Source organism: Mauremys reevesii, linkage group 2 (genome assembly GCF_016161935.1).
Source record: "Mauremys reevesii isolate NIE-2019 linkage group 2, ASM1616193v1, whole genome shotgun sequence".
Classification (NCBI taxonomy): domain Eukaryota; kingdom Metazoa; phylum Chordata; order Testudines; family Geoemydidae; genus Mauremys; species Mauremys reevesii.
This window is the reverse complement of record NC_052624.1, coordinates 123,516,649-123,542,871: the sequence shown is the minus strand read 5'-3', so window position 1 is coordinate 123,542,871 and position 26,223 is coordinate 123,516,649. Positions and strand designations below refer to the sequence as shown.

General features: G+C 43.0%; 1 protein-coding gene across 4 annotated transcripts in view; it reads right to left on the bottom strand.

The window, feature by feature from the left end:
* Nucleotides 1-26,223, bottom strand: part of TERT (telomerase reverse transcriptase) — a 127,677-nt gene that overhangs the window by 53,984 nt on the left and 47,470 nt on the right. For 3 of the 4 annotated variants that reach the window (XR_005593687.1, XM_039522697.1, XM_039522699.1), the window contains exons 9-11: nucleotides 8,884-8,969; nucleotides 6,326-6,439; nucleotides 2,722-2,793 (exon numbers count right to left, since the gene is read on the bottom strand). Coding sequence is in view for 3 of the 4 variants with exons in the window: in XM_039522697.1 (XP_039378631.1) it covers nucleotides 2,722-2,793; nucleotides 6,326-6,439; nucleotides 8,884-8,969 (272 nt within the window). In the remaining variant the exon portion in view is untranslated. The remainder of the gene's footprint in view (nucleotides 1-2,721; nucleotides 2,794-6,325; nucleotides 6,440-8,883; nucleotides 8,970-26,223) is intronic. The other variant, XM_039522698.1, reaches the window with a different exon arrangement.

Genomic DNA, 26,223 nt, shown 5'->3' with positions numbered 1-26,223 from the left:
ATAGAAGTGGCATGTGTGGGGCTCTGACCTGGAGTGACCGTTTGCCTCCTTTGTTTTTTTAAACGCTTGCTTGAGCTCCTTAACTTTTCACTGCTGTGTGTCCTTGTTGTAGCCTCTGTCCATCATGCCCTTGGAGATTTTGGCAAATATACTGGCATTTCGTCTTTTGGAATGGAGTTCCATTTCAAATTCCATTCACAATTCTTCTCCCCAAACAGTGATCAGATCCAGTACTTCCCGTTCGGTCCATGCTGGAGCTCTTTTGCGATTCTGGGACTGCATGGTCACCTGTGCTGATCAGCTCACCACGTTGGCCAAACAGGAAATGAAATTCAAAAGTTCCCAGGGCTTTTCCTGTCTACCTGGCCAGTGCATCTGAGTTGAGAGTGCTGTCCAAAGCAGTCACAATGGAGCACTCTGGGATAGCTCCCAGAGGCAAATACCGTCAAATTGCGTCCACACTACCCCATATTCGACCCAGTGAGGTCGATTTTAGCCTAAACCCCTCACCGAGGAGGAGTACAGAAATTAATTTTAAGAGCCCTTTAAGTTGACAAAACAGGCTTGGTCGTGTGGACAAGTGCAGGGTTAAATCAACCTAATGCTGCTAAATTCGACCTAAACTCCTAGCGTAGACCAGGGCTAAGAGAGACTCTGTCCCACTCGCTATTACAGTGTGCCCAGCATGGAGGTGAAGGGTTTTGGGGGTGTTTGGAGGTAGGCACGAGGCAGGCTCTGTTCCCTCACACAGAGCATAATATAGAAGCCTGCCTGCTTAGTTGTTCCCACTGGTGTTAGTGAATTGTTCCCATTCTTAACAGAATTCCCACAGAAGCATAAAGCAGGTGTAAAAGTTTTAAAACTCATTTACATTGTCAGAGTGGTGTAAAGGAGCCTTATTGCAAATAACAGTATGGGCTTCTAAATGCTTATGGTGCTTTAATGTTTAGAACTTCTCTGAATTTTTGGTCTGAAATGTGCTCCATGAACTGTTTGCTACTGACCTTTCTGGAGATGGTCAGTAGCCAGTATAAATTGTAAGCTTGGTTCCCCAGCCCTCACTTTATCTTCATTGCCCATAATGTAACACTGAGCACATGGCTGCATATATTTTTTTTACTAATAACTAGAAATAAAGGATCAAAGCTACATTATTATTAGACAAAGGGTGTTTGGGGATTTCCTCCAATGCTCCCCACTCCCATTCTCCATCCACAGTATTGTAGTTTAAATAAACAACCAAAATAATCACAACTAGTGTGATTATATTGCATTATTTTGACATATAAAATATGCAGAATTTTGCAGAATTTTAAAGTACTGTATGCAATTTTTTAAATTTTTTGGTGCAGAATTCCCCCTTCCACATCCCACCCCACTTCCATCCCCCTGCGGAGTAAAACAAAGGGTGTTCACAGCACATTAGTGGTATGACTTATTTCACTAGTGCCTCAACCTGCACTTAGAGAGGCTCGAGTTATCTCTTCTAATTGATACTGGACACCACCAGGTTTCAAACCCCTCAAAATGTCTAACTGGCCACAAAGACCAAGATACAGCTGATTGCATTAAGAACATTAAAATACACCTTCAAGACTTTTCCCATTGATGCCAAATGCCTTTTTGCAAGTCCAATGTAAGCCCTTCTCCCCCTCAGCCATTTATGCTGCTTTCATCTCCATGGTATCTGGGAGCCTCTCTTGGCACCCAACAGAAGAATACAACTTTGAAGAATTTTAAAGAATTGTTCTTTGAGTCCTTTCAAGGAAGTTTCATATTGGACATCCTTGTTGCCACCAGGGAGACCAGGAGTATCTTCAGATACTCACCCAAGATCATTCAGATCAGAGATTGTTTAGTGCTGATAGACCATCTAAGGGTACGTCCATACTACCCGCCCGGATCGGCGGGTAGCAATCGACTTCTCGGAGTTTGATATATCGCGTCTCATCTAGACGTGATATATCGAACTCTGAACGCGCTCCCGTCGACTCCGGAACTCCACCACCGCGAACGGCGGTGGTGGAGTCGACGGGGGAGCCGCGGACGTTGATCCCGTGCCGTGAGGACAGTTAAGTAGTTCGAACTAAGGTAGTTCGACTTCAGCTACGCGAATAGCGTAGCTGAAATTGCGTACCTTAGTTCGACCCCCCTCCCCCCCGCAGTGTAGACCAGGCCTAAGAGTCAAAGCCTTTTCCCAAGAATTGAAGATAGCAGTCATGACTGCTTAGTATGGACTTTTTATTAATGTATCCAGAACAGCTTTTAAAGACTGAGAGAAAATCATCAAATAGACAATGGTCAGCTGCTCCAGCCCAGTTCACCTGAACAACTGCAGCACGAAGCCCCATCAACGTCAGCAGGTAGAAAGGGGCTTTAAACTAGGGACAGTAGGGGTCACCAGAGATCTTAGCAGGGGCAGACATATACTATTTTGATACTGGCTGGTGTCCAAGTACTTAACTATAGGATTGTTGCCAGTCAAATGTAACAGAGTATAGACTCCGAAACAGTGGTCTACCATGACACTCACCTTTCCAGAACAGGAAGTTTAAACATTTTCTTGAAAAAAAAACAAACAAACAAACTTCAAATTTATTTTATTTTATCAGTATCTAAATATTAATCAGTGAACAAAATATATATGCTTCTATACAGGAGGTAATGCAAACAAAATGTACTAATGCTTATTATTTTAAACTTGGGTCTTTGAAAGCATACCTCAGAAAAGTTTTCGCTAGTGTTAAGTGAGGTGTAAGTAGCAAAAAGTCATCAATTAACCGTATCAGCACTCTGGAATTAAAAAAAAAAAGTTAAACAAATTTATATTTAATTTGGAAATATTCTTTTCTTCTATGTTGTTCCTAAAGTGGATGGCTATGGACTAGTGTACTTATTCTGTTTTTATTCACAAAATGAAAGAGAGCAATAAGATCTCCAAATTGCCTATATAAAATTTCAGTGACAATTTCCCCCATTGTTACATTGTTCCCCCAAGTGTTTGTCTACGCTTCAGACACTACAGAGGGACAGATACAGCTCTGCAGTTGTAGTACCACAATGTTGACACTTGCTACAGCAATGGATGTGTTTTTCCATCACTGTAGTAAACCCACTCCCTCAAGAGGCAGTAGCCAAGTCAACGGAAGCATTTCTTTTATCAGTCTAGTGGTGTCTATAATGGGGCTTAGGTCAGCTTAGCTATATCTCTCCGGGATGTGAATTTTTCACTCCCTAGTGCAACATAGCTAGGTTGACCTAAGTTTTAGTTGCAACTAGGCCTAAGTGTACACACACACACACACACACACACTTTTAATTAGCTAATTTTTCCTATAGTGAACTTTAATTAGTGAACTTGGGAACTAAAGCATATCTGTATTGTAGTCTGCCATAATGCAGGGTCACATACAGATAGCTGGAACAAAATTTCATATATGACCATAGCAACTTACTTCTCATGGCCACATAAAAGCACAAATTAAGACTGACTGACCAGTTTAGGCATGTTTGTCTTCTTGCTGCCTGTTCTGTAATTTCCTGCAGACAGAGGATTTCAGATTTCCAAGGCTGTCAATCCAGTAGTAAATTGCATCATCACAAATGCTGAGATTTTCAAATTCAGTGGAAAACTGACACCTAACACTTTCAGATTACTTTGAAAATCTCAGCCAAAGGGCCAGATTTTTAAAGGTATTTATATGCCTAGAGATGCAGATTAGTGCACAGTGGGATCTTGAAAAGCACCTAGGCTCTTAACTCCCAGTTCTCACTCAATCAATACATAAATCTTTAACTACTTATTGGCATTTTCTTAAGAAGGCTTGTGCAGTGGGGTATTGGTGGGTTACTAACACTTGTGGAGAACGGGTATGGGTAGAAGTCTACTACCCTCCTCACTTCTGTGCCACTGAAGTGGGCATCCTAATATTTAACAATGGGCTGGTGCTGTTACCCAGGTGGACTGATACTCCTGCACGTCTCTTAAGGTTCACAGGTTAAAAGAATCCACAGGGAGATTATGGAGGCTAGATGGCAGGGGCAAGCCTAAGGGAGCTGAGATATACCCCAGTGATGACCCATGTCCCTAATTTGGCTCATTAGGGATTCAATGATCCTGTTATGGGTCAGCTGGGCTGAGTAGGTTATTAAGGCTGGGAGTGAAGGGCCCTTAAACAAATAAGACTCCTGAAGTGAGGGATTTCCACCAAAGAGCCTCTCCTAAGGATCACAGGGTAAAATGTGTGTTAGGAGGCCACCCAAAGGGCCTCCTAAGATTCAGGAGAGGGTGGACCATGACCCTGCTATCATGTAGGAACTCACAAGCCTCCTAAGATTCACAGCAAGTTTGTGGCCCTGATAAGCATTTTAAGACTAGCAGGTGTTGGTGTATGTGCATGGGTGTAGGAGGGCAGTAAATCTCTTTATATTCATGGGGGCTAGGATTTCAGGAAGCCCTCAAAGAGCCTCCGAAATCTCACCTGAGGGCGATGGGATGCAAGCCTCCCAGGACTGATCATGCCAGGTACCCATAACGCTTGTGGGAAGAGACTGGGGGACATCTTACAATCCTCCCAAACCTGTAGTGTTGGTGAGTATCTGGCAAATCTCCTAAGGCTCAGAGAGTTGATATACTTACCAAGGCAGAGCCTCCTAAGATCCACAGGAGCTGGGCTCCCTTCATAAGGACCTTGAAGGACGTAATATTGAAGCTCCCTTCCTGCAGACCTCAAGAAGGGAATGGGGGTGTGGAACAACCTTCTCTCCAGCTCCTTTTGCTCTTCATTCCCACGTTACCAGTTAAAGACACTAAGGGAAATTCCTGTACAAACCTTCATTATGGTGGCATTAAGGCTGCAGGCATATTGCAGTGGTTTGAATGGGTACCAATTTCCAAGAATGAGAACACTGATATTAAAAACAACAGTGTTAGAAACCCAGGGAAATTCAGAAATAAGATTAAATTTAGAGAAACCCCAAACTTTGGAAAGTATGGAAATTCAGTTGAGGCAGTCAAACTATCTTCACTCTGTCCCTACAGTGAGGCCCTCAGAAAATCAAACTCATATGATTTTACCTATCCACAATAAACAGTTTCATTTTATCAGTGACCACAAGAACTAAAATGCCTTAGTACTAATGGTATAGTAGTTGGGCCATTTTATGGATTTGGTTCTCCTTATAAATAGTAAACAAAAGAATTTTACAAATTCCTGATTAGACAAATAACATATTTAAGGAAATTAATTTGTAAGGACTTGGTCCTGTGAGAAACCAAGAATACTTAACATGCAGCAAGGTCAGGGTCTAAGATTCCTTGGGGAGGCCAATTATTTAAGTGTCAGAGAAATACCTAGTATATCCCCTATATACTAGTCTCATATCCATAGATAAAGAAATTAGAGCGGTTACAGGAAAACAGCAAAAATTAGCTTGCTCCCAAATCATCTTAATTAGTATCTCAACCATGCATGAAAAATTATGAAACCAAATGTCTGGTGCTCATCTAGAATATTGTATATGCAAATAATGGAAAATGGCAGGGTGGAATCTCAATGGACAGCACAGTGAAAGTAGTTTAGCTAGCTCTAAAGTAAACTGCCAGGCTTTCAAAAGACAGTTTCCTAGAAGTTTAGCTTTTATGGAACTTCCTACATTTCTGCAATTTTATATATTTAAACTCTAATGTTTTTGTAAGGTAAATTCCCAACCCCTTTGTACCATATCATGAAGGTGTGATCAACCTTACTAGTGAAGAACCTGCTATAAACTGGCATGGTATTCGAGTACTCCAATAAAGATTTTAATTACTCTGAATTGGTGTGTTTGAACATCCTTACTGTGTTTTATTCGAAACTATAATTTTATGCAGCTTTTAGGGGAGACAGGTTAGAATTCCGTTTGTGAAACACGCAAGACATTTTGGATAGAGTAACTATATTAAAGATGTGACACACTTTGGGATCTACTGATGAAAACTGCCATATAACAGCTAGGTATTTTTATTATTATTGGCCATTAGATTTCACAATTTCTTGAGAATTGATGATTTTCTCCCAAAACAATGGATCTTTGTTGCTTTGAAATGGGGCTAACACTTAAAGCAGCATCGTAGGTAAAGCACTGGGAGAAGTTCAGAAAAATGAAATTTTTTGTATAGTTAAAAAAAAAGTTTAATTGGCATATCTTATTTTATAATGTACAGTATTTGTTATGCCACTACCGCAAAGATTTCTCAAATCTAACAGAAAGTCTGAAAAGAAATATGCAGTCATAGCACCATAGAAGTAATAAACCAAAGTATAAAAAAGAAAAATTACCCTACCCATCTCGCTGTATTCCACAGAATAATTTGTTTTCCATGTCTCCATAGCATAAACTGCAAAGCAGAGTTGATAAAATGGAGCCCTGCGGAATTCCACAACACTGTAAGTAGTACCTAGTAAATAAACAGTAAATAAACAGAATGTAATTTAGAAGTGGCAACAGGAAACTTCAGTTAGCCATGAGAGGTTTATTTACAATTTTTATAATCATACAAAAAGGTAAGCAATATATCCAAGAAACACATATGCTTAATATTAGATACCTGGAAGACTTATACACTTATCTATTCCTTTAATGTTTAGTTGTGTTTCTTCTAAGAACACAGGCATATGAAGTTCCAGGAATGACATCAGGAATTAGTTATTCTATAACCTTTTTCCTTTGCCTAATTATTACACATTTTGAATCACTGTTTATAACTGACCTCAAAGCACAATTGTCTTCTATTTTAATGTATTTTCAGATCCACACTTCACCTAGTGAAGCCACCTTCTATAGCCACAAAATTTATTTTTTCAGACGAATAAAATGTGACAATATAAATATGTAGAAGATATAGAGGATGATAGAAACCTTTATAACAACTACTGAGTAACTTCTGAACACTATCTAGACTCCTTGGAGCAACTGTTAACTAAAAAGTGAAAGGATTTGAAATCCACACTAACAAGTTACTGGTTATTTTAGGAAATGTAGGGATGTGTGGAGAAGTAATTAACTTTCTTAAAACGTTTTTCATTGCTTAAATATATTTTATAATTATTATTCTCAATGCTTCTCTGAACAAATGCTGCATGTTCAATACTATATTTTTAAAAAGACAGTGATATCTTGGTTAATTAAAACAAATTTTAGAAAAGAAATTTTCATTCCAGTTTAGAAAGAAAACTCAATTCCAAACAAACTCTGTAAGTATTATAAAATTAAAATACATAAAATGTTAAGCTCTTGCTAAAAAGTCTGAAAATTGTAATAGTACCTTTTTAAAAAAAGAAAATATATAACCAAACGTTGCAAATTTCAATTCCCACCACTAAAATCATGATGTATGTCCATACCAATGATAAATTAAACTCATTTAAAATTATATAACTTCAATTATTTATTGAAAAAATTCATGGCCATTCTGTATGAAAACATAAGACAACATTAAATTCACTGACTTCAATCAACTTCTGTCTCACAGTATCACCCTGCATAGTTTCCTTAGGTCTTGTCTACACTACTGGGAAAAAAGTCGATCTAATTTGAGTTACATGAATAGCATAACTCAAGTTGAGGTAGCTTAGCTCTACTTACCAAGGGGTCCACACTACGCGATGTCGACGGAAGATGCTCTCCTGTCAACTCCTCTTACTCTTCTCAATCCGGAGGAGTACAGGAGTCGACAGGAGAGCGATGTCTGTCGATTTAGTGGGTCTTCACTAAACCTACTAAATCGACCGCCGATGCATCAACCGCAGTGCATCAATCCCCCGGTAAGTGTAGATAAGCCCTTGGAAACTCCTTAAGACTCCACAAGTGAGAGGGTCAACATTTGTATCTGTGGAAACCATTTGAGAGAAATGTGTCAAATGGTGATTTTCTAGATTCCCCTCAGTGTAGCATTATCTTGCCAGGTCACATTTTCACCTTTGGACCATTGAAAGCCTTTCTATTATTTTGCCCAGAATAAATATCAATACCTACCCAGCCTAAAGATCCCATGATATCCCATTTATTCTTTGTAAAAACAGTCACAACATTAGCTTCTTTCTAGTCCTCTGGATCTTCCCATGTACTCCAAAATGTGTTAAATATCAGCATCACTGGCGAATGGCAGCTACTCTTTAATCCCAACATAAACCCCCATTTTAACTCTGATCTTTAAACCAAAGACAAAGTAGTAGGTGGCTTGCAAGCACTTCCTTTGTGAACATGGTACACACTTGCTACCTAGTGACTACAAGTAAATTCTGAGAAATTCTGATAACATAATGCAAAATCTACAGTATTACAGCATCTTTATACCTTTGCTATCTAGTTTTATAGTTACCAGTATTTTTAATAATTATTATATTTTCATTTTTCCCCGATCTCACCCTTCTAAACAAGCCCAACTGAAAAAGAAGGAAAGTAATTTTTGCACATCAGAGAACTGAAATAAAATTAGTAAAACTGTATTGATGTTGCCTTCTTCCTAGTAGCCACTGTGAATCTCCAAAACCTTATAAAGCTTTTCTGATCTTTTTCCTTTGCAATTTATTCACTTATTTTTAACTGTAAGTGGTTTCTGACTTACAGGAAACAGCAAGATGTTTTAAAAATGTGTATATTTTCAATTGAAAGAAACAGAATTTATTATGTGAATAAAAAGATTCCACTGCAAGACAATTCATGCTTTTATAGATTCTAACCTAAATTAAATGACAACTGCATTTCAAAGTAAGGTCAAGTACCATATCCCATCTAATGAAAGTTAGTTAAGAAGGTTATATCCTTAGTGCCAATTGAAAGATTTTCGGTTGACAGAGCAGAATGGCAGAGATTGATGTTATTTTTCATAAACTCATTTACCTGCCCTCAATCTCCAAGATGTTGTTATGGATCATTTGCAGAAAAAAAGCAAACAGGCTGGAGCTTGTTTCGTTTAAAGAAAGGCTCTAAAAAATTTAAAAAAGGAAAAAAGATATTATCCTAATTAATAAGGAAGAACAAGTTGAAAAGATGCATTTTTGACTTTAAGCATATTATCAGTCTCGATTTAAAGTATCAAAAACTCAATAAACCAAAAATTTAGATTCTATATTTAAAAATGCACTACACACAAACACATTTGGAAACAGATCAGAATTCACAATTTGTGCAACACTTGCATTTTTAGCAAATAGGCAATTTTCTTAAAATGGTGAGAGGTGGCAAGAAAGCCAGGTAAAAACATCTAATTGATTTTAAAATGCATACAGTGACTTATTACAATAAAATGTGATATATAACATCCTCGTAACTTCACTTTTTTACACATGATCATTTATAATATTCTATAGCATACTACCAGAATCTGTCATGTTCTGCATCTGGGTCTGTCTGCATGTGGCTTTTTTTGTCTTCCAGGAATGCAGCAAAGGGGTGAGCCTGATACTTATGGGCAGTCCTTTTCTTTTAATATAAACAAAACCTTTGTATAGTGATAGCAACAAGTCACACCACACCAACCCAAAACTTCAAAATTATGCAAATTGAAAGTTAAGGGAAAAGCATCCTGAATACACTGACAGTTTCACATAGTCCAGAACACCCCAACACCACATGAGGCTTTCACTTCTATCTATCAAATACAAAAAAGGAATACTGAGAGCATTCCTTAACAGGGGGACCTCAGCAGCATTAAGATAAAATAACTTCCTAAATGCATGGATTGTGTAACAATCAGATGCACTGATCTTTTGATACAAAAGTATACAAGATCACAGTTAACTTTTTGCACGATGATACAGGTCTAATGAAGTTGGGAATACATATGGCTTCTTGGTATGTATAAGATACTCCACTCCTTAAGAAGTTCTGCACCACTGCACAATGTGCAAAATTAACATTGTGCACACAGAATTTCCTTTCCCCCACAGAAATGGGCTACAGTGCTGCTGGCCACCACTAGGGGCCACTGGACCCAGCAGAGCCCAGCTCGCACATAGAAGACACTGATGGGGGAGGGAACTAGTGGGTTCCTGACAGCTGCAGTTCCCAGCATGCCCTGAGGGAAGGAGAGGGTGGTGCACAGGAAACACCATGCAAGCCTGGGATCAAGCATCAGTCTGTTTCTCCCTCTGGATCCCTGGGCTCGGGGCGGTGTCTGGGCTGGAAGGGCCACAACTGGGGTCTGGGAGGGAGGAGGTGCAGGTATTTGGGTAAGGGGGGCCCTGTGGCTGGGCTGGGGATGTGGGTATCTGACCAAGGGAGGGCCCCGCAGCTGGGCTCAGGGGCAGGGGGGGAAGGAGGGGTGCAAGTATCTGGGCCAGGAGGTCCCACAGCTGGGCTCTAGAGGGAGGAAGGGGGCAGAGAAACAGGAACTGGGTTGTCATAGGGGTTTCTTTAACTCTCTACTTCTGGGGGAATTTGTGTGTGTGTCAGTATTTTTACAGACTTAATTGTTGACAGGTATTTTTAAATAAATTACCAAAATAACTGAAACTGGCGTGATTATGTGGTGTTATTTTATTTTAAAATATTGTGTGCAGAATTTTTAGGCGCAGAATGCCTCCAGGAATAATAAGAGATGGAAGCAAAAGCCTGATGAGGTGTGTTGTTAGCAAAGTACAAATGACAAAGAATGCCAGTGACTTTTTCCTTAACTTCTGATTTTCATGCTTTTAAGGTTTTTGGTTGGCAGGGTAGAACTTGATGCAACATTAAATGTCACAAATGAAATTTTTATTTGTATTAATTTACTAATTATTTTTACACAGTATTGGTGTACCTTGGTAGATAGCTCCCCAAGGTTAGGGAGGAGACGGGGGAGTTTGAAAGCAGAAGAGGAGTCCCTGGGAACAAGGAGGGCTGGGAGTGGAGTGTGGAGGATTGGGACTAAAAGGAAGCTGGGGAGAATAGAGGTGGGAAGAACGGAGAAGGATGCATGGGGCTAAAGAGCTGAGGGCAGGAGAGGGAAAGGATTGGGCATCTGGTACAACTGCGGATTGGGAAGCTGGAAAGAGGAAGAGAACTATGGTGTCAAGGAGTGGAGGGGAAAGAGTTTCTCTCTGTTTGTCTCTATTGTGTGTGCCAGAAGTTGTAAATATTGCAGCTGCTGAATTCTACACAGACAATAGTTCATCATGTAAACCCCTACACATAGCACTATGTTGACATGGGTTGCTTCCTAAGCAAAATGAAATCATCATACCTTTAATGCCACACTTTCAAAGAACATTATTCTTAAAAATTACAACAGAGAAGAACATAAAATTGGTATTTTTGTAAACTATAGATATATAGTAATCTACATCAGAGGTTTACTGTAGAATTTCCATGTATATAAAAGCGATACATTAGGGATCCAACATCAAAAAACAACCATGTTTAATTCCAAAATATTTTAAATACATCACATCCCTAAAAATTCCAATTGCACAGAAAATTAAGTCCCTGAACACTCTATTTTGTATGTTTTTTCTGGCATAAAATATTTAGCATATTTCCAATCTTTTCCCGTTATTCTCTGGTATACAACCTGAACTATGGCTTTGCTATCACTCTACCATAATTCTGTGGTTTAATTTATGCGACAGGTAACCAGAGCAGAGGATGACCACCTATACATTTATAAGTCTGAAGGGGGAAAAAATACTTCCCTCCACCACAAAAAATCGCTTTATGTTATCCTTGTGCATGGCAGCCAATTATGAGTTCCATGTTCTATTTGATAGTGATACAATTTTGATAAACAAAGATCAATGGAAGGAGTTGCACAAGACTACATAAAAGAAGAATATGACTCTCTATTTACCTTATAATTTCAAATTATGCTGGAAAGGAACTTTTCAGCTAGTTTCAACCTGTCCTCTAAACTTGCAGGCATAAATCTAAATCAGGTAATTCAGTAACTAGTGGTCTGTAATGTAAGTTTAGAGGCTGCAGCACAAAGTTTGGTTTAGAACAGTCAAGTGTATAGTGTAATTGGTTAAAAACAGTTTTGAATTCATTTAAGGGTGAAAAATATTTAAACTTCGAACAAACTAATATCATAGTTTGGAAAAAACAAAATCAATGAAAAAGTAAAATTAGTTTTTCATTTCTCATAACAAACACATCTCAGGTCTGGCCATCTAAGGATAGGCTATCACACTTGTTTCCACTGATCAAGAGGTAGGTTCCAAGAATTCCTCTTGAAGATGTTTATTCTGTGTTCTGTCAGTTCCCTCTACTGGAACATGGATGGTACAGGCAGAGCAAGCCCTGAAAAAGTTTTGTTCATCAGGGATCTAAACCATTTGCCGAGAGGGCAGGAAGTGTCACGCTGTGTGGAGTGGCTCACGACTGAGAGTGCCAACCTCAGGGCAGACTGTCAAAAAGCAGGGCAGAAACTCTAAATTGGCTGTATATTCTGTAATTAGATTTCACCAACCCAGTAACAAGTGTGAACTCCTAAAGCACTATAACAGTCTTACCGTGGAGTCACAGACAGTCCCCTTGTGTATTAAAGTCTATCTTGACACCCAGGCAAGCTGGCCTATGTGATAGATGGTCACTTTACACCAAAAATCACAACAATATCCAGATTACTCCCAGTGTCAAAGGACCAGTCACTTACCGCAGGTCAATTGTACACAGCTCTCAAACCAAAGACAACACCTGTAGCCAATCCTGTAATAAACTACTTAAAGATTTATTAACTAAGAAAAGAAATGAGAGTTATTTACAAGGTTAAAACAGGAAACACACACACACACAAATGAGTTACAGTCTAAGACTGTGGTCGCCAGCCGAAGGACCACTGCGGCGGTGGAGCACCCGCCGAAATGCCAACGAATTTTGGCGGCATTTCAGCGGCGACGCCTCTCCATAAAGGGTCAGAGTCTGCAATCTTCCCTTCTGAGGTTAGATCTTCACCAGCTATTTCTTTTCCCTCAGGGACCAAATCCAAGATGGGCAATGTAGCTTCCCACAGGCCATATTGGTAATGTGCTAGCTTTCCTTGATAATATGAAGACCCAGAGAAACATGCCATAATGCTGACATGGTTCAGTCTGCATCTTCTCTCAGTCACAGAAGAGGAGTGAGATTTCTCAACAGCTGCTGCAACCATCAGGAACTTAGCATTGGAGTGGTAAGGAAAGAAGGAAAAGTCCTGAGTAGGAACCAGATACAGCCTATTGTATCTACTGAAGGCTGCTGATGATGACGATGAGAGTGTAAAGCCAGACATTTCCAGCTGATTCAAATAGACACAGTAAGCAGGTAGGAAATTTTAACCTTCAGTTTTTGGCCGAAAGATGTGAAATAAAGGACCAAGTTTTCAGCAGAGTGCCTGGTACCAAAAAGGATTGAGCTGCTGATATAGCCATGTCCCCTTCAGTCCAGCGAACTCAGAGCACCTGTGCACATTTTGACATTGGTGACAACTCTCAGTGCCAAGGACAATTCCCAAACTTAAGAAGGTGCTGTTTGAAGATACAGTGTCCAAGCCCTTTCTAGATGTTGGTGCCAAAGACAGTAACAACTTGGAATTCAGCAGGTGAGGTTTTGCCCACTTAGTGGAGGAGGGCTTGGTGCTGACATGGGTCTGTGAGGGCCCACATTATCAGCCTGGTTAACTGTTGCAAAGGCTGTAGGTTTTAGCACGTCCCCAGTCAGGTGCTCTTTCAATTTAATTTGCTGTTACCAGTGTGTTCTAGACAGGCCTTACAGACTGAGTTCTGTAATAGGCTGCAGTCCTCACTCAAAAATACTAAACAGTGCACATGAATGTCCAATTTCAGGTCTGTAGAACAGCAGGTGGTCCAGAAGGGAGCCCTCTTTTTTCTCAGAGGGAAAGGGCGGACACTGACTAAACTAAACTAACCACTAGCGAGGTTCATAACACTCTTTACTACAGAAGAAGAAACTGAAACAGGTGGGGGCCACTATCCTTTATATACACTTAGGTGTTGATCTTAATCATCATTAGAGAGCTTATGCAATCCTAACTAAAATGGTTTTCGTAGAGGCTCTCTGACTCAACACAAGGGGGTGCCATATCCTACAAATGGGAATGCACAAAGGCCCTCCAAGGCCTACCAATTTTACTTTTGGACTCAATTCAGTACTTCTTAAATAAAATGGATTCACTGAGTAGAACTGAAAGCAAAATTAACTACTCCAACACCTAAATGCTGTGTCAGATGATACCAGTTTATCTATCTTGTAAAGAAGCAAATCAAAGATCAAGTTGCAACTCAGTATATTTCATCAGAAGAGGCCCTATACTTCCCCCCAACCTCTGGATGTTGTAGTAGCCTTGGTAGAGCAAGTGACTCAGATCAGCTAAATCACAAGCTCCCTAACAGCCTGGAATATGGCAAGTTTTATTCATCTGAAAGTAAGCATCTTGGCTGCCTTGAAACCCTGTATGCCTCTCCCCCCCACCCTCTCTCTCTCACACACACACACACACACACACCCCTTCCCCACTATTTTGCTCTGTGAGAACAGAATTATAGATAGTTGCTCTCATCAGAGCCAACATATGCAATTTCCTTTTTAGACCATATCTGGACTTAGACCTAAATAAAAGCAATGTAGTTGACTGGTTCCAGTGAAAGTCTATTGCCTTTAGGTATGAAGTGTAGAACTGGCCTGAGGACTATCTTTTCAAGAAAAAGCTGTATGAGTGGTACTTTAATGAAAGAGCTTCCAGCTAATTGACTCCCTCGGTAATTTAATTACCAGAAGAGAGACTGAAGGTTACAAAATAGAGATACTTCTGACAAGGATTAAAATCAAACTTTCATGAGCGCTTCCTACAGAACGTCAAAGTCACCACTGTTTCAATGGCTGTGTGATGACACATGGCTGCTCCAGAACACTGGCTTGAAGGAAGGCTTAATAATGGTTTTAAGGAAATGAGAGATATGAGCATTTAATAAAATAGAATGAGGTTTGTTACAAGATCAAAAAACTTGAACTTTTAAGAAACTAATTTTCTAACCTTTTTAATACCTCCCAAGATATATTCCAAAGTGTCCATTAAGTGGAGATCAACTCTATCAAAAGCATGACATAAAATCTTTCCTAGGTGTTAGCAGAAATACCACAATTTCCCAGGAATAAGGCATGCTTTAGGAGATTCAACTGTTCTGGTTCTAGGTGCACAGCTTCAACCAATGGAAATCATGGACCTTAGAGGAAGAGGTCCTTGAAATTGAAGACAATCCATAGTTAGTCCATTGGCACATGTATTAGCCTGCATAATCAGGGTTACTAATGCTAGTGATGGATACATGATCCTTGCACACTTTTCTGTTTCTCAGCGGGAATAAGGAAAAAAGCATGCAGGGGAATGAGAGTCAAACTATCTTCCATATATGCACACGTGGATATCATGATGGGAAGAGGAGCTTACTTACCTGTAACTGGAGGTTCTTTGAGATGTGTGGTCTCTATCTGTATTCCACTGTGGATTATGCATGCACACTATGCATCCGGATTCTGAGAATTTTAGAGTAATGTCCGATGGTCCACACATGCGCCCTGGCTCACCTTGTGCCTCTCTCTGAGGGGATAAAGGGCAGAGCAGACTAACCACCACTCCAGTTTCTTTTCTGGCATGAATTAGATATGATCCAAAGCCGAGGGGAAGGAGGATGGGTAATGGATACAGATAGAGGCCACACATCTCGAAAATTCTACAGTTACAGGTAAGTAACCTCCTCCCCTTGAGTGACGGTCCCTATTGTATTCCACTGTGGGTGACTGACAAGCAGTACCTAAGTAGGAGGAGGATGCAAGGAAGTAGACAGTAGGGCTGAGTGGAGTACCACTGTCCCAAAGGAGACAATCAGCAGAAGAGTCCTGCACCAGGGCATAATGTCTTGTAAATGTGTGAACAGAGCTCCACGTGACTGCTTTATGGATGTCCAATAGAGGTGCCTCCTGAAGAGATGCCATAATTGTTGCTCGTGCTGTGGTGGAATGAGCTCTTACCCCATGGGCAGAGGGGAAGGTTTGATAGTGAACGGAGTAGAACACAGGGAGAGAGCCAATCGGAGAGTCTTTGGGTGAAGATCATGTGCTCTCTGACTCTTTCTGCTACAGCAACAAACAGTCTCAGGGATTTCCTGTTTGCTTTTGTTCCGTGCAGGTAAAAGATGAAGACCCATCAAACACTAAAGGAGTGGAGTCTTTGTTCATCTGCAGAAGCATGCAGTTTTGGGAAGAACAGAGGTAAATGAACTGATTGGTTACAGTGAAATTCTGAAACTACTTGGGGGTGAATTTGGGGTGCAGACGCAAAGAAACCTTATCCTTACGGAATACAGTGTATGGAGAATCTGCCACCATCACTCCAACTTTGCCAGCCCTTCTAGCTGAGGTGACTGCTACAATGAAAGTGACCTTCATGAAAAGGAGAAATATGGAGCAAGAAGCAAAAGGTGGGGCGGGGGGAGAGCTTCTGAGTACTGAAAGAACAAGGTTTATGTTCTACTGGGGAGTAGGCTTCAGAATAGATGGGAAGGTTTTTATTAGGCCTTTCCAGAATCTATTGGTCAATGGATGTGTGAAGACCGAGTAGCTCTGAGGTGGATGGTATGCAGTGATCACTGCCAAGTGGACTCCCAATGAGTTGATGTACAAACCTGATGTATTCAAAGATAGATATAGTCCAAGATGAGAGGAATATCTGTAGTTTCTGGGAGAAGGCCTCTTTGATGTGCCAAGAAAAAAAGTGCTTCCCTTTAGCTAGGTAACATCTTCTAGAGTCCTTTCTACTATTAAAGAGGATGCCTTTTATGGCTGTGGAGCATGAATGTTCTAAGGATGATATTTGTTGGGAATCATTAGGAAAGGGATAGATAATAAGATAGAAAATATCATATTGCCTCTATATAAATTCATGGTACGCCCATGTCATGAATACTCCATGCAGATCTGGTCACCCCATCTAGAAAAAAATATATACTGGAATTGGAAAAGGTACACAGAGAAAGACAACAAAAATTATTAGGGGCATGGAACAGTGTCGATATGAGGGGAGATTAATAAGACTGGGACTTTTCAGCTTGGAAAAGAGACAGCTAAGTGGGGGATATGATAAAGGTCTATAAAATCATGACTGGTGTGGAGAAAGTAAATAAAGTATTATTTACTCCTTCTCATAACACAAGAACTAGGGGTCACCAAATGAAATTAATAGGCAGCAGGTTTAAAACAAACAAAAGGAAGAATTTCTTCATACAACGCAGTCAACCTGTGGAACTCTTTGCCAGAGGATGTTATGAAGGCCAAGGGTTCAAAAAAAGAACTAGATACGTTCATGGAGAATAGATCTCTCAATGGCCACTAGCCAGGATGGGCAGGGGATGGTGTCCCTAGCCACTGTTTGCCAGAAGCTGGGAATGGGCAACAGGAGATGGGTCACTTGATGATTGACTGTTCTGTTCATTCCCTCTGAAGCACCTGGCATTGGCCACTGTCTGAAGACAGGATAATGGGTTAAATGGACCTTTGGTCTGACCCCATATGGCCATTCTTATGTACCATGCCCTGAGGTGGAGTGAATGTGGATCTTGCTGTTCCACTGGATCAGGAGCTTTCCAAATGGAGAAATGTTGGGAGAATGATTGGTGGTTGGGATGCCATCCACAGGAGGTTTGGAGACCAGAACTGTCTAGGCCAATATGACCCATTCTCTGTCTTGCTGTATTTTGCATAGAACTCATGGCAGGAGTAGTAGTGGAGAGAAGGTATAACTTAGGTGATCCAACCAAATAAAAAGCAGTGTTGCCCTGGGAGTGGCAACCTAGGTCTTCTCTGAAGAACTATGTGGTACATTTCCTGTTAGCTTGAGAGGTAAACAGATCCTTGGTTGGAGTTCCCCATAGTGCAAAAATATTTCACAGCACTGAGTCATGGAGCTCCCACTCATGATCAACTGCAAAACGTCTACTGAGGGAGTCTGCAAGCACATTTTGCTTCTCTGGAAGGTAGTTCTAGAGGCTGCGGATACACCAGTTGCAGAGGCTGGCTGCTTCTGCACAAAGGGAGGCCAATCTAATTTCTGTCTGCTTACTGATGTAGAAAACAGTCTGACATAAGAACATGGTGAGCATGGATGAATGGAAGAAAGCACTTGCAGGCCTTCCAGACTGCTCGCAACTCCAGGATATTTATGTGCATCCTGGACTCTTCAGCCACATGGCACAAGGTACCTGGATGTCTCTTCATGTGGGCTCTCCAACCTAATAGGAATGCATTTGTAATAATGGTCCTGTTCAGAGAGGAAGGGAGAAAGGGGATGCCCATGCATACCTGATGAGGATTTGTCCACCATAGCAGAGAAGACCAAGACATTCATGGAATGGTGGTTTGGAGAGTATATTGACTGCAGCCATGTTTGAAGGCAATGAAGGCAGAGTGACATAGGTGCATGAGGCCATCTGACCTAGGAGAAATGGATATGACTTAACCAGCACTCAAGGACTGTTTATGATGTAAGGTATGATATTATTCAATAACTGGAATCTGTCCTGGGGCAGGTACACTCTTGCAGCGATAGAATTCAAGGTTGCCCTGATGAAGTACAGAGATTGTAGGGGTGAAAACAGATTTATCAGTGTTTATGGTGGCACCTAGTGAAGAAAGGAGATGTAGCATCATGAAAGTTAACACATAGGCTTCCTAGCAGGACTTGGTGACAAGGAGCTAATCGTTGAGGTAGGGGAAGACAATGAGATGATCACATCTGACATGGGCTGCTGCTACAGAGAATATCTTGGAAAAGATTCTAGGGGCAGTCACTATTCTAAAGGGGAGTTTTCTGTACTGAAAATGATTAGAGCCCACCATGAATCTAAGGAAGTCTCTCTGGGTAGGATGAAAGTGTATGTGAAAGTAGGAATCATTCACATCAAGAGCCGTGAACCACATGCTCTTTTCTAAAAGTAGGATTATAGCTGCCAACATGACCATGCAAAATGTGAGTCTGCGAACGAAGCAGTTAAGATGACAGAGGTCAATGACTGGTCTTCAACTGCCCTTTTTGGGTACCAGGAAGTACGGTGAGTAAAACCCACTTTGTTGGTATTGAGAAGAGACGTGTTCTATTGCTCCTTGCTGCAATAAGGGAGTTCACCTATTGTTTGAAAATACTCTTGTGAGAATGGTCCTGAAGGGGCGAGGGGATGGTGAGGGGGATTTTGGAGGAGGCAGGGATGCAAACACTATTGTGTGGCCAGAGTGGATGACATTCAGCACCCACTTGTCTGTTGCTATCGGACTCCAAGTGTTGAAAAAGAGTGCTAGATGACCCTCAAATGGAGTATGAGGGTCAGGAATTTTTGGGCTCAAATGTTTTGTGGCTCTCGAGCTCCCATCGAAAATAATGTCAAGTGGGTGACTGAAATTGAGATGTAGATCCTGTTGCAGATGGTGCAGTGAAGCGGGATTTTTGAACCATCGGTCTCTTCCATGGTAGTTCATAGGGACTCTGATGGAAAAACTGCTAAGTCATATGTCTGAACAATGGGTGGTGAAACTTCCTCTTAGGGCAGCAGTGTATATCCCCAGTGAGCAGAGGGTAGTTCTGGAGTCCTTCAGAGTATGGAGGGACTCGTCCATCTTCTGGTTGAAGAGCTGCAATTCATCAAAGAGGAGGTATTTGATGGCATTCTGGCCTCTTTTAGGGAATCCTGACACATGGAGCCATGATTCCCTGTGCATGACAATGGCAGTAGCCATAGAAGAGCTATCAGCAGCATCGACTGCAGATTGGAGTGCAGTTTTGGCTATCAGTTTGCCTACATCTATCAGAGCTCTGTCCTGCTGCAGAAAACTGTCAGTAAAGTCCAGAAGGAGAGATAGCTCAGTGGTTTGATCATTAGCCTGCTAAACCCAGGGTTGTGAGGTCAATTCTTGAGGGGGCCATTTAGGGATCTGGGGCAAAAATCTGTCTGGGGATTGGTCCTGCTTTGAGCAGAGGGTTGGACTAGATGACCTCCTGAGATCCCTTCCAACCCTGATATTTTATGATTCTATGAAATTTGGTCTAATTCAGGAAATTGTATTTAGCAATAGCTGATAATTAGCTATCCTGAACTGGAGGCTGGATGATGAGATGATCTTTCTCATTAGCAGATCCAGACATTTGCCTTCTGTCAGCAGGAGTAAACTGGGGATGTTGCTATCTGGCCCTTTTAGAAGCGGCACGGACTACCCCTGAGTTGGGAACAGGGTGAGAAAGCAAACATTCCCCTCCTTTGGCTGGCACATAACATTTCTCCGCTCTTCTGGGGGTAGGAGTGCAGGGGGAAAGTGTGTGTCAAACTGTCCTCGCTGCCCCCAGTATGGCTTCGTTAATGTGGAGAGCTATTCTGTTGGGTCCGGATGAGTGGAGAATGTCTAAGAGTTTGTGCTCGGAGTCCTGGAACTCCTCAAGAGGAATCTGAAGCTCTCCAGCAACTCTGGGGAGAAGGTTCTGGAACTACCTGAAGTCTTTTTGGAGGGGAGAGGAGATGAAGGCGCCACCTCTTCATCCAAGGATGAAGATGGCAATCTTTCTGGTTTCCAGCTGAACTTTCTGATCCAGAGTGTAATGTTCCTCCTCCTCCTCCACTGGATCTGGGGGCAGATCTGAGCATCCCACTAGAGGAAAAGCAAGGTGTAACTCCCTGGCAGATTTGATCAAAACTGCAAGGGAATACTGGTCCCAAGGCCCCCAGCACAACCAGTAGGAGAGGGTCAATACATGGTCACAGGGGCCCCCATGGCATGGGTACCAGTGGCTAAGTTAGATGAGGCAGAGGTTGGTCGCAAACTGGTGCAGGTCTTTTGGGCAGTGGAAGACATGTAGGATAGGGGAAGAAAGGTTCATTGCATGGTTCAGAATCTCCCAATGAAGAGAAGGCTGATTCCAGTTCCAGTACCATCAGTGCCATTGGAGGGGAAATGTATTCCACATATGGGACCAGTGATACCTCCGAGGGAATCAACCACTGGAAGGAGTTTGATATCTCCCTGGAGACTGAGGCACCCAATGGAGGAGGGAATTCTGGATTCAGGAGAGCAAAAATGTCCTGTGAGGTGCGGCGGAGAGAAGGAAGTGGAGCGGTGATCCATCTGCTCACCCTTTATCCCTCAGATGCAGACATGAGGTAAGCCAGGACACATGCACGGACCAACAGACAGTGCTTTCAAATTCTCTGGCTCCAGACACATGGTACACATGCGTAACTCAGTGAAATACAACAGGGACCATCACTCGAAGAAGAACAGAGACTAAGGTCTTTTGGAATAGGATACAAACAGACCCTTCACCCCATTCCCTGGGGCAGATACCATCTGTACTTGCTCAAATATTTTCTGATTGAATTTCCATTCTTCTCTTTCCAGTAACCCAGTAAACTTGCATTGCCTTCTACATAAGCAGGCCTGATCAAACGGCCCTGACCAGTACATGACCCAGAATCCATCTGGTTTTGAAACTTAAAATTAACAGGTTAGAACAAAACAAAAGAAGTCTAAGCAGCCATGGCTAATATGGCACATTAGATTTAGTGCATGTTGCAAAGACCTTGGAATTATGTGACACTGCTCACCATGAGTGCTATCCCTCCTCAGAGTCCCCACCAGGCCACTACAATCAGAGCAGCAACCCTCAATTTATTTAAACATGAAATTTAACTTACTCTGGCCTAAAATTTTCAACTTTGGAGTGGAAATGAAGATATTTGAAGATGAAGGAGCTCTTTGAAATGTACTAGGAAGGACCTTCTGGTGGTTGATGTTGAAACCTTGTTGTTCAAGAACCTGACGGTCTGTTGTATATGAAGCACTAAGACGTTGAATGATGAAACTTGCTAAAAGGTCATCCAGTTACATTGTATACTTGCATGCCTGCCTCAGTCTTGCTCCTAGTGCAGAAGAACAAACTAGGGTCATTACTTGGAATAGTGCTGGATAGAAGCATAGGATGTATGGCTATATAAGCATGGTGATAAATGAAGCAGAGAAAGGCTATGTCTACACTACATCAGAGTTTGGACTACGGGGGTGTGAAACGCAGCATGCACAAAAGTGGTGCGCTGTAACTGCCCCATATGGATGCTGCTGCTGCTGCTGCCGCCAACTAAAAGGTGCCTGGTTTGCGTTAACATAGTCCTAAAAGGACTACATTATTGTGAACTAAGCACTTTTTAGTTCACGCCACAGCCTCCACATGGGGCAGTTACAGCGAACCACTTTGGTGTGTACTGCAATTCACAACCCAGCAGAGTAAGAAATGCAGGGTCACGCAGACAAGCCCAAAAGTCAGAGTACTACACTCCTGGAGCAGGACAGCTGACACTTCAATCAAAACTAAAGAGTGTGCCTTACTGACAAATTTAAAGTAGAGATCCAGAAATAGGTGGAAACCTCTGATATACTTGGCAAGCACAAGGAATCTGGAAATAAGAGCCTCTGTCTGTGGTGGTGACGATAATATATACTTTCTAAATAGAAGTTTCTGCAGGAACAGATTACAGATTTTAAAGGAGTTTATAAAAGGGGCATTCTGAAACTCCATGAGCCATCCCTCTTCTTTTTTAGAGCCCATTTGTTGGTTAGATAACTGTCACCGAAAGATAAAAAGGGTTTAACCCTTGGTGAATGGACTCCTGGATTGGCAAGATATCATTATCTAGTGGAAAAGCCTGAATGAGGTTCTGGGTCCCCACTGGAACAAAATTAGGTAAAGAACTGAAGAGTTTACCAAGCCTGAAAATTCCAAGTTGTGGTGCTGTAGCCTTAAGCTTCCCAGTAATTCCCAGAATGTGTGAGGATATTGCCTTATTGAGAGCTGATAATTTCTTTATAATCATAGAATCACAGAATATCAGGCTTGGAAGGAACCTCAGGAAGTCATCTAGTCCAACCCCCTGCTCAAAGCAGGACCAATCCCCAACTAAATCATCCCAGCCAGGGCTTTCTCAAGCCTGACCATAAAAACCTCTAAGGAAGGAGATTCCACCACCTCCCTAGATAACCCATTCCAGTACTTCATCACCCTCCTAGTGAAAAAGTTTTTTCCTAATATCCAACCTAAACCTCCCCCACTGCAACTTGAGACCATTACTCCTTGTTCTGTCATCTGCTACCACTAAGAACAGTCTAGATCCATCCTCTTTGGAACCCCCTTTCAGGTAGTTGAAAGCAGCTATCAAATCCCCCCCCTCATTCTTCTCTTCTGCAGACTAAACAATCCCAGTTCCCTCAGCCTCTCCTCATAAGTCATGTGCTCCAGCCCCCTAATCATTTTTGTTGCCCTCCAGTGGACTCTTTCCAATTTTTCCACATCCTTCTCGTAGTGTGGGGCCCAAAAAAGACAGTTACTCACCTTTGTAACTGTTGTTCTTCAAGATGTGTTGCTCATATCCATTCCAGTTAGCTGTGTGCGCGCCGCGTGCACGTCTGTGGGAAGATTTTTACCCTAGCAACACTCGGTGGGTCAGCTGGGCGCCCCCTGGAGTGGCGCCACTATGACACTGGATATATACCCCAGCCAACCCAACCACCCCTCAGTTCCTTCTTGCCGGCTACTCCGACAGTGGGGAAGGAGGGTGGAATGGATATGAGCAACACATCTCGAAGAACAACAATTACAAAGGTGAGTAACCGTCTTTTCTTCTTCGAGTGATTGCTCATATCCATTCCAGTTAGGTGATTCCCAAGCCTTACCTAGGCGGTGGGGTCGGAGTGAGACATGGCGGAGTGCAGAACCGCCGAGCCAAAGGCTGCATCATCTCTAGATTGTTGGACCAGAGCATAGTGCAAAGCAAAGGTGTGGACCAATGACCAGGTAGCTGCGCGACATATTTCCTGGATTGGTACATGGGCCAGGAAGGCGGCTGATGAAGCCTGAGCTCTGGTAGAATGGGCGGTGAGATGGCCCGAGGGAACATGAACCAAGGCATAGCACGTGCGTATGCACGCCGTTAACCAAGAGGAGATCCTCTGTGAGGAGACGGGCAGGCCTTTCATCTGGTCAGTGACTGCAACGAAGAGTTGGGGGGATTTACGGAAGGGCTTTGTCCGATCAATATAAAAAGCAAGCGCCCTACAGACATCTAAGGAGTGTAGCTGCTGCTCCCGTGGCGATGAATGAGGCTTCGGGAAGAAGACCGGGAGGAAGATGTCCTGATTGGTATGGAAGGCCGACACCACCTTAGGGAGGAATGCCGGATGTGGTCGCAACTGTACCTTGTCCTTGTGAAAGACAGTATAGGGTGGTTCCACCATAAGCGCTCGCAGTTCGGAGACCTGCCTGGCCGATGTAATGGCTACTAGGAAAACTGTCTTCCAGGACAGGTATAGGAGTGAGCAAGTCGCCAAAGGCTCGAACAGCGGAGCCATAAGCCTGTTTAGGACTAGGTTGAGGTCCCAGGTAGGGGCAGGGTGGCGCACTTGGGGGTAGAGGCGCTCCAGGCCCTTACGAAATCGAGTAACTAAGGGGTGGGAAAACACGGAGTGGCCACTCTCTCCTGGATGGAATGTGGAGATGGCCGCCAAGTGCACCCGAAAAGAAGATAGCGCCAGGCCCTGCTGCTTGAGGGACCAGAGGTAGTCCAAGATAGTAGGGATGGAGACCTCCGAGAGCGTAGCATTCTGTGTCTCACACCAGCAGGAGAAACGCTTCCACTTGGCCAGATATGTGGATCGAGTGGAAGGTTTCCTGATACTCAGGAGGATGTGCTGTACCGGAGCAGAGCAGCGTAACTCTGATTCGTCTAGACACGCAGGAGCCACACCGTGAGGTGGAGGGCCCGCAGGTCCAGGTGGCAGAGATTGCCGTGATCCTGGGTTATAAGGTCTGGGTGGAGTGGCAGGGTAATTGGGCTGGCTATGGAGAGGTTGAGCAGTGTGGTGTACCAGTGCTGTCTGGGCCACGCTGGCGCGATCATGATTAGATGTGCTCTGTCCTGGCGGAGTTTTAACAGGACCCTGTGAACCAGCGGGAACGGTGGGAAGGCATAAAGTAGTCGGTGCTTCCATGACATGAGGAATGCGTCCGAGATCGACCCCGGTGAAAGACCCTGGAAGGAGCAGAACACTTGGCATTTCCTGTTCTCGCGAGACACGAATAGGTCTACTTGGGGAAAACCCCACCTCCGGAAGATCGAATGGATAATGTCTGGTCTTATCGACCATTCGTGACACAGGAAGGATCTGCTCAACCGATCCGCCAGAGTGTTCCGAACTCCTGGAAGAAAGGACGCCACCAGATCTATCGAGTGGGCTATGCAGAATTCCCAGAGTCGGATGGTCTCCTGACAGAGGGGGGAAGATCGGGTCCTTACCTGCTTGTTTATGTAATACATGGCCGTCGTGTTGTCTGTAAACACTGCGACACAACGACCATGGAGATGCATCTGGAATGCCTGGCACGCCAGGCGGACCGCTCTCAGCTCTCGGACATTTACGTGAAGCGCCAGTTCCTCCGATGACCAAAGGCCCTGGGTGCAAAGGTGTCCAAGGTAAGCTCCCCATCCGAGAGATGACGCGTCTGTCGTCAGGGACAGGGAGGCTTGTGGCGGATGGAACAGTAACCCTGCACACACCAGGGAGGGGGTTAGCCACCAGTCGAGGGAGTGCAGAGTGCTCAGTGGAATGGAGACTTTTGTGTCTATTGGGTCCCTGCCTGGAAGATACACCGAATTGAGCCACGTTTGGAGGGGTCGAAGGCGGAGCCTGGCATATTTGGTCACATAAGTGCATGCAGCCATGTGACCTAGGAGACCGAGACAGGTGCGAGCCGAGGTTGTAGGAAAGTGCTGCAGACCTCGGATGATTGTTGCCATCGCCTGGAATCGCGGCTGAGGCAGGAAGGCCTTGGCTAAAGTGAAGTCCAGGGTAGCTCCTATAAAGTCTAGCCGTTGAATGGGGACCAGCGTGGATTTCTCCGTATTGAGCATCAGGCCTAAACGTGTAAATAGGTCCCTGACGATGCCTACGTGCTGCATGACTTGTGCCTCGGAGGTCCCTCTGATGAGCCAGTCGTCCAGGTACGGGAACACGTGAATCCCCTGACGGCGGAGGTGCGCGGCAACTATGGCCATACACTTTGTGAACACCCTTGGGGCTGTGGAGAGGCCGAAGGGAAGGACCGCAAATTGGAAATGCCGATGGTCGGCTACAAAACGAAGATACTTCCTGTGCGGAGGAAAAATGGTGATGTGAAAGTACGCGTCC